Genomic DNA, 13,659 nt, shown 5'->3' with positions numbered 1-13,659 from the left:
CTGAATGGTATTCAGAACACAGGAGATTCTCAGTAATTATGTTCATTAAATATTGTTGATTGAATAAGTGATACATTATTTAATGGTCCTACTGCATAGCTCCCTTTTACTTAAAGTGAAAAACTGTATAACAGGTCCAACTGTTTCTTGGTTGCTATGCTGTAAATACTTTAATGACATTATATATTGGTAGAGGGATCATGAAACTTTGGGTAACCTCTCTGTACCATAGTGTAAGTTTTGTCTATGATGGCTGGTTTAGGCCATTTGCCTAAGAGCGCTCCTTTGTGTTAGCCTTTGAAAGGCTTCCTTCACTTCCTTGTTCCTCAAGGTATAGATAAGAGGATTCAGAGCCGGTGTGACCACCGTGTACATGAGTGCAGTTGCTTTGTCTGTTTCTGGGGTGTGTGCAGTCTTAGGTTGGAGATAGGTGAACAAGGCAGTGCCATAGAAGAGAGAAACCACCAGGATATGAGAAGAACAAGTGGAGAAAGCTTTGCGTCTGCCAGCTGCTGAAGGGATTCTTAAGATGGTCACAAAAATGCGCCCGTAGGAACACAGAATGAGGAAACAGGGACTCATGATAAAGAGCACGGAGACAGCGAACATCACAATCTCATTATGGGAGGTATCAACACAAGCCAGTTTCACTACAGGCATGATGTCACAAAAAAAGTGCTGAATCTTGCCTGTTCCACAGAAGGGCAGAGTGAAGATCCAGGTGATCTGGACTGATTCCACCACCACCCCGGTGGTCCAAGATGCTGCAGCCAATTTCAAACACACTTGAGGGCCCATCAAGAGAGTGTAATGCAGTGGGTAGCAGATAGCTACAAAGCGGTCATAAGCCATGGCTGCTAGCAGGCAACACTCTGTCAGTCCCAAGATGGCGAATATGTACATCTGAGCTGCACAGCCTCCCAGAGTTATGGTCTTGGTATCCACAAGCAGGTGCACCAGCATCTGAGGCACCACACTGGTGATATAGCACATCTCCAGGAAGGAGAGGTTAACCAGGAAGAAATACATGGGAGTGTGCAGGGAAGGGGTGACGCAGATCAGACAGATGATAATGAGGTTTCCTCCCACAGTAAACAAGTAAATGATTAAGAACACAGCGAAGAGCACAAGTTGCAACTCTGCTAGAGATGAGAAAGCCACAAATGTGAATCTGGTGCAGAAGGATTCGTTTCCACTCATTATAGGTTCAGAGCCAGATACCTGTGGAGACAACAGAGAGGGCAGATAATACCTAATGTAATCCAGTCACCTAGCAGAGGTTTTGATCACCCCTCAGAAAAAGGAACTTTCCTAGGATCAGTGGTCTACCATGAGAACCTACACACTGGATTCCTTTTACTAAAGCATTCTAAATAGCTGCCCAACTAAAATGGGTGGACTATTTCTCCCTGATTTTGAATTCTGAATATTACGATATTTTTGTTTTATCTTTTTGATATTCTTATATACACAGGCTGTTATATAAGTAACATATGAAAGCATTCTAACTGTAAAGAAGTCACATAAAACCTAAGTATATATAATTAAAAATAAAGGTGCTATATGCTGGTCTTTCAAATTTCACAGCATTCCTTATGCATTTGGAAGGGAGTATATTTCCAGCCATTTATGTATTCATTTTCATACATATATTTATGCATTTTGATTTGAAAAGAATAAGCCAATAGGCAGCTAAAAATCAGGGAAACCCAAACTAACAGACTCTCCTTTCTACAACCTCAATGCAATGTTACAGGAATTTATGAGTAAGAGAACATACCTACAACCACAGGTAAACTTTCCCTTGCTGGGCTTCTAGACTTACTGCGATTTCAACTTATGACATTGTGATGGAATCAGTAGTATTTGTATTCTGACTAAAGACCGGAGGGATTGCATCCACTGCGTGGCTTAATTATATTTGTCTCAAGAGGAATTTGTTCAGAAACAACAATGAACGTTCAATGTAGAATTGGGTTTTTATTTTTAATACATTTTCCAGAGATAATCTATTGCTATTAGTTACATCACATAGGCTTTGATGTGTAAACCTAAAAGTTTCTAAGAGATTTTCAATATGTCATCATACTAATTTTTGACTTTATGGATATTTGACATGATAATCTTCCTTAAGCTCCTCAATGGGCATGACGGCTCAGGACTTTGTAATACTGATAGGCCCAGTAGAGTACACAAAGTAGGCTCCACAAACCGCCCAGAGAGCATTCACTTTATTCATTATCTATGATTAAATTGTTAGCAGCATACATGGGCTTGATTAGAGAAATTCTAAATTTTCAGTGGAATTAATGAAAATAATTGATCAAAAATATGAAAGTTTTTTTTTTTTTCCTGTCTTCAAAAAAACAAACAAAATACTTTTTCTTTTTCAAGGTTCCTCATTGAAAGGGGAAGGCAGTTTCATTTTATTTTATTTTTTCCTGCTTTATTAAGGTTTAATTGAAAAAAACTACACTAATAAAAGAGAAACATGCAAATTGGTGTTACTCTACTACACCCACCAGCCAATCAGAGTGACTATGCAAATTAACCCAACAAATATGGTGGTTAATTTGCATTTGCAGGCGCAGAGCGAAGACTGAAGGCTCTGGCAGGAGTGAAGACTGAAGACTGGAGACTGAAGTCTGAAGACTGAAGAGGCTTGGCTTCTCTGCTATGGCTGGACCAAAGGCCTGGGTCCTGGCTTCCAGAGGAAAACCGGTGCTGGCAGCCGGGGGAAGGAAGGCCTATTGCGCGAATCTTCATGCAACGAGATTCTAGTTATATATATTCAAAGTATACAACATGATTATTTGATATATGTATACATTGTAAAATGATTACCACAATCAGTTTAATGACCACATCCATCACCTCACATATTTTTGTGTGTGTATGATATGTAGGCTTAGAATCTTCTCTTTTGTTCCTTTTAATTTATCTTTATTGTTGAAAGTATTACAGATGTCTTTTCCCTTCTCCCCTCCTCCCCAAATGACTCCCCTCCTCTTCACTCCCATTCCCTCCCTAGGAGGATCTGCTCTTTTTAGCAAATTTCAAGTATGAAATACAGTATTAATTATAGTCACTATACTGTACATTAGATTCTCAGAACTGATTAATCTTATAACTGAAGGTTTAAACCCTTTGATCAGCATCTCACTATTTCCCTGACTTAGCCCATTCTACTCTGTTTTTATAAATTCAATTTTTTTATATTATAATTATAAGTGAAATTATATGTTTTTATGTGACTGGTTACTTCACTTAGTATAATGACCTCCAGATTCATCCATGTTGTCACTTATGGCTGGATTTCCTTTTTATGGCTGAATAATATTCCTTTTTTACATTGGTCTTGGCAATAATTTTTGGATATGACATCAAAAGCACAAGCAACAAAAGCAAAAATAAACAAGTGGGATTACATCAGACAAGAATATTTCCACACAATAAAGAATATGAACAACAAAAGGAAAAGGTAAGTTGTAGAATGGGAGGCAATATTTGCAAACCATGTATCTAATAAGAGGATAATGTACAAAATATATAATTCATGTACTTCAATAGCAAAAACCAAATAACCCAGTCAAATAATGGGCAGAGAACCTGAATAGATATTTTTCCAAATAAGATATACAATGTACAACAGGTAGGTGAAAAGATGCTCAACATCACTAATCACAGACACATGCAAATCAAAACCACTTTGACATCACCTCACATTTGTTAGGAAAGCTATTAACAACAACAACAACAACAACAACAACAACAAAGACAAGAGATAATAAGTACTGCCAAGGCTGTAAAGGAAGGGAATCCTTGTACATTGTTAGTAAGAATATAAACTGGTATAGTCATTATAGAAAACAGCTTGTAAGTTCTTCAGAAAATTCAACTAGAACTTCCATAGGATCCAGCAATTCTACTTCCGGTTATATATATAGAGGAAATAAGATCAGTATCTCAAATAAAGATCTCAAATAGATCTCAAAAATTGCAATTGTAATACAAATAAATAATACAAGAATTAATAAATAGTATTACAAAAATAAACTGCTTTGCATACTCATAACTGTAAACCTACTTTTGCCCACCCCTGTATTGTCCTGATTCTCAACTTAATACTGTGATTTGAGCAATAATTAAACTTTCTTTGTGTACTTAATTTCATCCATTTAGTGGTGATATAAATATTTCATGCTTCATTAAGCTATCATAAAAAAGGAGTAAATAAATGTAAAGCATTTAGAATGCTACTCAACTCCATAACTATTAGCTTTATCAAGAACTGAGAATTTTGATCAAGAACTTATGTTACAGATCAGAAAAAGTTTGTCTGCCTAGCAGTAGCAGAGCCAAACACTAAATACCATGAATTACAGTGGAGAATTATTGCCTATTTTATTACGAATGGCACCATCCAGGAGAATGGGAAGCTAGTGCTCAAAAGCTCAAACTCCCAGATGGCAGGTAGGTTGCAGTTTACATAAGGCAAAATCACAAGACACTGCGGGTTAGGGGTTCAGAGTCACGTTGGGAGTTGATTGGTTAGAGGTGAGGTAAGACTAATGAATAATTTCCGGTCCTGAGGACAGCTCTGAGTTTTTTTTCTGTGTTCCTCTGCCTGGTCCCATTGGGGGGGGGGGGGGAGAGAGAGAGAGATGAGAGAGAGAGAGAGAGAGAGAGAGAGAGAGAGAGAGAGAGAGAGAATGAGAATTTCTGTATAGTTAGGATTTAAAATCAAATAAAATCAAAATCATAATGGACCCTCGATTTAACTTAGAAATTTTTATTATCATGAATTTAGAAGAACTGGTGCTTATCTACTATACCTATCTGTATCTTTTTTGGAAGGAGTCTCTTTTCCCATGAACTGGAAGTAGATTATTAGGGGAAAACAAACCTGATTGTCTGTAATATGCTAGATCACTTTGGTAGCTGTTTTACCATAATAATTTGTTTTAACCCTCCTAATTTTTCTGTGAGACAAGGATATTCACAATTTTGCTTAAAAAGAATGAAATAATAGTCACCTTATTTAAGATCATACATTAAGGGAACGAATAATAGAATATCAATGCACAATCAAGACATTTGTATTTGCAGTTTTTCCAATGTCCATTTAATTGTCTGTCTCTCCTGACTGCTTCTGATTATGATTTAATTCATTGCTTAAAGAAAATTCATTAAAGAAAAATTGTATAGTAATTGTTTGTTGAATTATTTATTTAATTCTGCCTGAAGAACAGAGATACAATGGCCAGAGAGCAAAAATTTCTGAATCTGGGGGCTAATTCCAGAAGGTCATAAATGCAAGAAGTTCATGAAAAGGTTGGTGGACCTTGAGGCTTCAGTAGGGCTGAAGATACATATTGCCTGCTGGAATAGCTGAAAGCATTTCCCCAAACCTAAAGATTTGCATATTGCTTGCTGTCTAACAGCCGAAGGCAGTTCCCCCAACCTGACAATGCTTACTGTATACCAAACCTTACCTTTGATATGTATATCTGCTTTGCTTTAGGACAATCATATCTAATAATAGACAAATAGGGTAATTAACTGTACCTCCGCTATGCTTCCCATTGGCTAATCAGGGTGATATGCAAATTAACTGCTAACCAAGATGGCGGCTGGCAGCCACACAGCTGAAGTGAACATGAGGCTTGGTTGCCCCGGCGATGGAGGAAGCCAAAGTTCCCCGCCTGCTTCAGCTGGGCTCTGAGCTGCACTCTAAGCAACTATGTTGCAATTATAGAAGCCAAACAAACCCCAGATACCTGCTTTCAGCAGCGAGGTCTGAGAGCTCGAGCTGGGCCTCAGAGCTAAAGCCGGCTCTCAGTTCCAGTGACAGCCATAGAAGGTAAATAAATCCCAGAATAAAAGAAAAAAAGGAGAGGTTGGGAGCTTCAGTCGCCCACCAGCCTGAAAACAGCCTCAGCCCCTCACCCAGACTGGCCAGGCACCCCAGTGGGGACCCGCACCCTGAAGGGGGTGCGACCAGCTGCAAACAGCCATCATCCCCTCATCCAGGCTGTAATCGGGAGTAGAGGAGTAAGTGATATTCATTTAAGAACAGATAATGTAGAAATAACTCCATTGAAATTTTACCTTATCTTCGGGAATTTTCATGACTTTGAAAGATCTTATAAAACTTTTATTTATTTGTTTGCCTCATTTTTTTGGTTACTCAGTTTTATATCCCACATATATTGAAATTACATGTGGGATATAAAACTGAAAAAGTTAATTAAATTGATTTTTTTCTGTCTGATTTATTTATTTAGCACCATATTCTCAAGTTTCACCCATGGTTGCAAATGGAAGTATTTCATCTTTTCTTATGGCTGAGTAATATGTAACATGTCTTCTTTATCCAATCATCTATCAAAGGACAATTCGGTTGTTTCCATGTCTTAGCCACCATGAATAATGTACACAGACAACAGTAAGTATGATGGTTACAGACAGAAGGGGGTTTGGGAGTAGTAAAGGGCATCAGATATATGATGATGGAAGAAGATCTGACTTTGAGTGGTGGGCACACAATGCAATATACAACAATGTGTCATAGAATTGTACACTTGAAACCTACATAATTTTATTAGCCAACTAGAGGCCCAGTGCATGAAATTCATGTTCTCAGGGTGTCCCTCAGGCTGGCTTGTGCCCTCTTGCAGTCTGGGGCCTAAGCTGTCAGTTGGACAACCTTAGCACTGTTGTGGAGGCAGGAGAGGCTCCCACCACTGCTGCTGTGCTCACCAGCCAGGAGCCTGGCTTCTGGCTGAGTGGTGCTCCCCCTGTGGGAGTGCACTGACCACCAGGGGGCAGCTCCTGGTGGTCAGTGCGCATCATAGTGACTGGTCATTCTGCCATCGGGCCAAAACCACCTCTCTGACATCCCTCCAAGGGGTCCCAGATTGTGAGAGGGCACAGGCCAGGCCGAGGTACCCCAATGATGCACAATCGGGGCTGGAGAGGGACATGGGAGGGCTCCAGGGCATGTTCGGCCCATCTCACTCAGTCCCGATTGGCTGGACCCCAGCAGCAAGCTAACTTACCAGTCGGAGCGTCTGCCCCCTGGTGGTCAGTGCACGTCATAGTGAGCAGTTAAGCAGCCATAGCATATCATTAGCATATTGTGCTTTGATTGGTTGAATGGCTGACTGGACACTTAGCATATTAGGTTTTTATTATATAGGATGTTATCCCAATAAATGTAATTTAAAAATACCTTACAGTAAAAAAATTTAAAAATAAAACCCTGATACATTATTTAGTAATGCATCATTTTCCCCTTGATTTTCCTTGTGCAATACTACAAATATTTTATTTAGTATGATATATAGTTACTTATTTGATACAGGTATGAAATAAAATAAATCAAATATATGTTATGCCATAAATTTTCCTGGGAAATGATTAGAGATTTGTTTTACTTATTTTACATGTATATGTATCCAATAGATGACTTAAAAATATTTAAATCATTATACCATTGTTATTTAGTTTGCTTGGAAAATAAGGATTAAGGAATTTCCCTTAATTTCTACAAATGTAGAAAGCTTCTCTTTATCTTTTTTCCAGAAAGAAGTAAAATAAGGAAGTGATGAGTTTACCATTGAACTATTTATTACATCTCCTTTTCATGTACAGTTTAACTTTAATCTCCTGGGGCCTTTTCAAGGCATTTTGTCTCCCAAATATTTCATTAGATTTTTGGGGAATCATTCCCACAGTGCTAATTTATAACTGTTTTAAGTTTTTTATATATTTGTAAGAGTTGCTTCTATCACAAATAGATTATAATAAATTAAAGGGAGTAATTTTCACAGTTTTGTTAGCTCTTTACAAAACATTTCAAAGAATGGTATGTTTCTATTACTAAATTAAAATAGCCTTAGAAATCCCAAGGATAAAAATTCCAGGACACACAATACAATATATCAATCATGTTTCATAGCAATATATACTTAAAGCCTATCTACACTAATAAAAGAGAAACATGGTAATTGGCATACGACTGCTACCCTTCCCGTTGGCTAATCAGCAAGATATGCAAATTAACTGACAGCCAAGATGAAGGCCGGCAGCCAGGCAGCTTGAAACTAACATGAGGCTTGCTTGTCTCAGTGACGGAGGAAACCAACGTTTCCCGCCTGCGGCTGCAGGCCTCTGAGCTTGCAGTTTAAGAAACTATGTAACAAATACCGCCGAACTTCAGCCAGCAGGATCGCAACATTGTAAGCAAAGGCTAGAAACCTACTTTCAGCAGTGGAGGCCTAAGAGCTGGAGCCAAGCCTCAAGCTAAAGCTGGCCCAGAATAAAAAAAAAAAAAAAAAAAAAAAAAAAAAGGAAAAAAAAAGCGGTTGGGAGCTATAGTCACCCCCAGCCTGAAAACAGCCCTCAGCTCCTCACCCAGACTGGCCAGGCACCCCAGTGGGAACCCCCACCCTGAAGGGTGTGTGACCAGCTGCAAACAGCCATCATCCCCTCACCTAGGCTGGCCAGGCACCCCAGTGGGGACCCCCACCCTGATCCAGAACACCCTTCAGGCAAACCAGTCAGCCCCACCCGTGCACCAGGCCTCTATGCTATATAGTAAAAGGGTAATATGCCTCCCAGCACTGGGATCAACGTGACAGGGGGCAGCAACCAAACCCCCTGATCGGCCCTGCTCTGTGTATGACAGAGTGCGGCACCCCAACCCCCCCTCCCCATGGGCCCTGCTCTGTGTGTGACGGGGTAGAGCCATAACCTCCCCATCAGCCCTGCCCTGAGTGTGACAGTGGCGGCGCCCCAACCCCCTGATCGGCCCTGCTCTGTGGGTGATAGAGGGTGGCGCCCCAACCCCCCTGATGGCCCTGCTGTGTGCGTGACAGGGGGTGGTGCCACAACCTCCCCATCGACCCTGCCTTGAGTGTGACAGGGGACGGTGCCTCAACCCCCCAATTGGCCCTACCCTGAGCGTGACTATGGGTGGCATCGCAACCTCCCAATCCGCCCTGCTCTGTGCATGACAGGGGACAGCGCCCCAACTCCCCAATCGGCCCTGCTCTGAGCCCGACCAAGGGCTGCACCTAGGGATTGGGCCTGCCCTCTGCCACCCGGGAGCAGGCCTAAGCCAGCAGGTCGTTATCTCCCGAGGGGTCCCAGACTGCTAGAGGGCACAGGCTGGGCTGAGGGGCCCCCCCTCCCCCCGAGTGCACAAATTTTTGTGCACCGGGCCTCTAGTCTTATATAATAAAAGGCCAGCAACCATAACAGCATAACGACTGGAATGACCAATCAACCAGTCTCTATGAGGTGCATTGAACACCTCTAGGTCCCTCCCCCCAGCCCGCAGGCTCTGATCGCTGGATGGCCAATGGGGAACCATGGGGAACCAGGGTGGGTGGCAGCGAGGTGCGACTGGGGACTGGTGAGGAAACAGAACACTGACCTCTTGGTCCCTACCCCAGCCCGCAGGCTCAGATTGATTGCCTGGCCAAGGGGAACTAGGATTGGATGGAGGCAGCAGGGTGGGACTGGGGCTGGTGAGTGGGCAAAAGATGGCCTTGATCACAGGTTAGGCCTAGGGACCCTACCCATGCATGATTTCATGTGCTGTGTCTCTAGTCTATATAATAAAAATCTAAGTGACCATTATGGTGGAACAACCAGAATGACCGGTCGCTATTATGCACACTGACTACCAGGGGGCAAACACTTAACGCAGAAGCTGCCCCCTGGTGGTCAGTGCACTCCCACAGGGGGAGCGTTGCTCAGCCAGAAGCCAGGCTCACCGCTGGGGAGCACAGCGGCGATGGCTGGAGCCTCTCGAGCCTCTCCTGCCTCCACAGTAGTGATAAGGAGCAGTGAGCAGTTGGGCAGTAAGGAACAGGGGTCTTGGACTGCAAGAGGGATGTCCAATTGCCCGCAGGGAGTGGGCCTAAGCCAGCAGTCAGACATCCCCCAAGGGGTCCTGGACTGCAAGAGGGTGCAGGCCGGGCTGAGAGACCCCCCTCACCCTCAGTGTATAAACTTCATGCACTGGGCCTCTAGTATAATCATATTAACCAATGTCACCCCTATAAATTTAATTTATAAAATTATTATATTATAAAAAATTCCAGGGATTTAAAAAAAAAGAAAAATTGCTTACTTGTTTATAATACAAATCATGTTAGATAATATAAGGTACTGCTTCTATGGAACAATATATGTATCTTGGTACTGTTTACAATGTTCCCATAGTAAAAATAAACCAATGGCCAAACTATTTAAGGTATAAGACAACAATAAAACACATGCCAGTTACCAGTTTAACTTGTGTTTAATAATTTAAAAATATTATTCTTAAAACATATATTTTAAAATAATAAAATATTATAAATTAATTAAAAATGAAATTCAAGACCATTTGTCTTAAGGGCATGGTATAAATTTCTCTTATCAATACTGGATACAAATATATATCACAAATAACACAAAACTCTTATAAAGAAAATTAAAACCTATATTCCTCACAAAGTTTTAGCATATTAATAGTTGTAATCCCAAGGGACTTGACCCATGTGCACAATAGATTTACCACAAAATATCTAATATTGAGAAACACATATTGAATTTTAGTCATTATGACTTAAAGAAATATAGACAGTTCCATTAAAATTTTATATTCTCCCTTATGAAATAAAAATAGTTGTCCAATTAACAGTACCAAGTAGTTCCTTCTAATGTCCCAGGGATCATTTCCCCAAGGCCAGTCACACTTTTAAATCTTATACTAAAGATATATCAACATTTAGTATCAGGGCAAAGCAGATTAGTCTGCCTAAGGCATTTGCTTAATTCTGAAGATTTGAGATAATCTATAGATCAAAGAACAATTCTTACAAAATATTACCTATCTTTTAAAAATCATTAACCTTCTAATTAAGGAAGAACTATGGGGTTTTATTTGGTAAGATATATCCATATACCAGTATTTCTTTCTGTTTTTTTTTTTTTTAAATAGTTTTATCTGTGCAACTGTGTATAGTAAGAACAATTTAAGAAAAATAAATATGAAAACTTGTTTAATTATGGGAAAATGATCAAATTTATGCTTTATTAAAATAAAAAAAAATTATGAGGGTCTTATCTCTCTAGAAAGCATTAGACTGCTGAAGAAAAGTGTATCAGAAAAACAATAGTTGTGATTTAAGAAATGCTTTGGATTATAAACATATACTAGTAGAATATTTTCAATTCAGATATTGGAGTTATTTGCTCTCCAATTTTCACTAGCTTATATTTATGATTGTTAGAGTGATGTTTCAATTAGAGAAAATTAGAGATGATCTTAACTTCACATTGTATTCCAAATACTGATGATGTAATTGGATTGACCCATAATCATCCTTATGAGAAAACATATCCTTGCAATAAAGCTAGCTGGAATGAGAGGTAAAGTCTATTTTCTCAGAAAATGTTGAAGTTGACCTGTTTAATGGGAAGGAAAAAATTATTTGGCCTCATTAGGACATAGCCAACTAAATTAGGACTTAAGTAAATATCATTAAATTATTAAAATTATATGCAACGTGTAAATTTGTACATTATCTAGAGCTATGTAGTATTCATACAACTCAACCACAGTCTGCAATTTTTTTAAAAAAACACATCAGTATAATCTGTGGTAGTTATTGTAATATCATTGCTGATGAATCTCCTTTTTTATATGGATATATGTAAAGTAATCAGTAGGTTTTTTTTAGGATATAGAAAGACTGAGAAGGATATTTGGAGGTATAATTTGTGACACTATAAACCTCTAGTTTTACCAAATTTTTTTTTAAATTAAATGTACTCAGACAAGGTAGAAAATGTGCAATACTAGTTATCAGGAAACTGACAATTTTCTTGGATGGCCTTATTATATTTCACATTGAAGACTATGGGTGGCACTATAGACCTTGATCACTTCAGGAAGGACCGACCAGCCATGCCTTTATGCAACATCTGTATCAGAACCCTGAGAAGCAGTGGCGATTGGAGCATTTTAGGGATACACTAAAAATCGTTAGCCTGAAATATGTTCTCGATACCTTCAGCAACCATCATATTCTTTTTTTTCCCTCAAGATAAATGATGGATTATTTTTAGAGACATAACAAGATTAGAATTGTTGTAAAGTGTTTGTAGGCATGATAATGCATACAACTCATTTTATAAGTTTTGCTAAATATACCAGGAATAAGAATATTGTTGCTATTACTGATGATGAGAATGATACTGAAGCAGGTTTTGCAATTGCGGTGAGAGGATAATGGTCATAATCACTAAAACATCAGTTACCCTAGAGTCGGAGACTTCTAAAGACATGATAACTTGGGATCACCAGAGTGTCCTTTTGATATTGAGGACATTGGTTTGAGAACTTCCAGCTAGTAAACAAAATAAATAGGTGAGATACTACCAAAGAGCATGTTTTTAAGAGTAGGATTGAAATATGGGTCACTTGTTTCAATATGGATCTACAGGCTATGAGTTGCTAATTTTTTACTTTCATAAGGTAAATCTATTTCAAAAATAATTTTGACTATAAAAGTTTCTGAATTAAATTTGAAAATGTATTATAAAATAATTCATTGATCCAATATTTACCTAACCCCCACATTTGAAAAAATGAAACATCATTCACCTCAGCTACAGTGTAGCATTATGAATAATTATTTTTCCATATAGGTTTCTGTGATTGCTAATGTTTGATATGCTATTGCTAAGTAAGACTTGTACAGAAAATATTTGTATAATTCTACTTTTATTTAAAATTAATTTAATTAAGGTCTAGTGTTTGAGTTTATAGTAGTTGAATTAGTGCTTTTTGACTGGATTTTTACTGGGTGTACAATAAAAACTGACTGGCCTCCACTTCTGTCCATGCAGCTGAGATAACTGAGTCTGTTGAGAGTTCAGCAAACTACTGCATAATAATGCTGACTTGGTATCCATTTTGTGTAGCCAAGTGGCCTGCAGGCAGGGATGAGGGGGACTTGCACTTAGAATTAACCCCTTCCTTGAGAACGTGCACTAGATAACAGCCTGTAAATGTTAAGTTTCTGACATGACTTCCTCAACTGCCCTTGTGCAAAACCGTCACCCTTGCTTCCTAGGGTCTTCCCCTACCCTTTATATAAACCCTGGGGAGCATATAAAAACTGCTCTTTTTGCTTAGAATTGGCCAATCTAGCTTTAGCCAGGGAACTCCAAATTACCTCACCCTGGGATCTTAATAAAGGCATGTGCCCCAGCTATTGTCCCACACCCTGCCTTGACTTCCCCGTTTAGCCCCTTGAGGCGTTCCATGTAGCTCCTCCAGGACCTGTGTATAATAAGCTCTATCTCAGTTTCTCTTGTGGTCTTTTGTTGAACCATGGTTTACCATCCTACACTCTTGGGCTCTAACTAATACATGTTAATCTAACAGTCACAAAAAAGTGGGAAGCAGAACTATTTTGATGGGTGGAAATTGAGATGAGTATTAGAAGGAAGACTTCTCTTTTTTTGGTCATATTTGTTCAAAGTTGTTCTTTTTAAAGCCCAACTCAAATGATATGACCATATGCATAATAAGAAATGGGCAACTTATGGTCAAATTATGGTTCAAGAGACAATATCAAAAATCCCATAAAT

At 39.2% G+C, this 13,659-nt stretch overlaps 1 protein-coding gene across 1 annotated transcript; it reads right to left on the bottom strand.

The window, feature by feature from the left end:
- Positions 1-258: 258 nt before the first annotated feature.
- Positions 259-1,200, bottom strand: LOC118650663 (olfactory receptor 10C1-like). The gene has a single exon (XM_036298997.1). The coding sequence runs from the start codon at positions 1,198-1,200 to the stop codon at positions 259-261; it is 942 nt and encodes a 313-aa protein (XP_036154890.1).
- Between the last annotated feature and the right edge of the window lie 12,459 nt (positions 1,201-13,659).

This window comes from Myotis myotis, unplaced genomic scaffold (genome assembly GCF_014108235.1).
Source record: "Myotis myotis isolate mMyoMyo1 unplaced genomic scaffold, mMyoMyo1.p scaffold_m19_p_3, whole genome shotgun sequence".
Classification (NCBI taxonomy): domain Eukaryota; kingdom Metazoa; phylum Chordata; class Mammalia; order Chiroptera; family Vespertilionidae; genus Myotis; species Myotis myotis.
The sequence above is the reverse complement of the archived record's forward strand: the minus strand, read 5'-3'. Positions and strand labels throughout refer to the sequence as shown.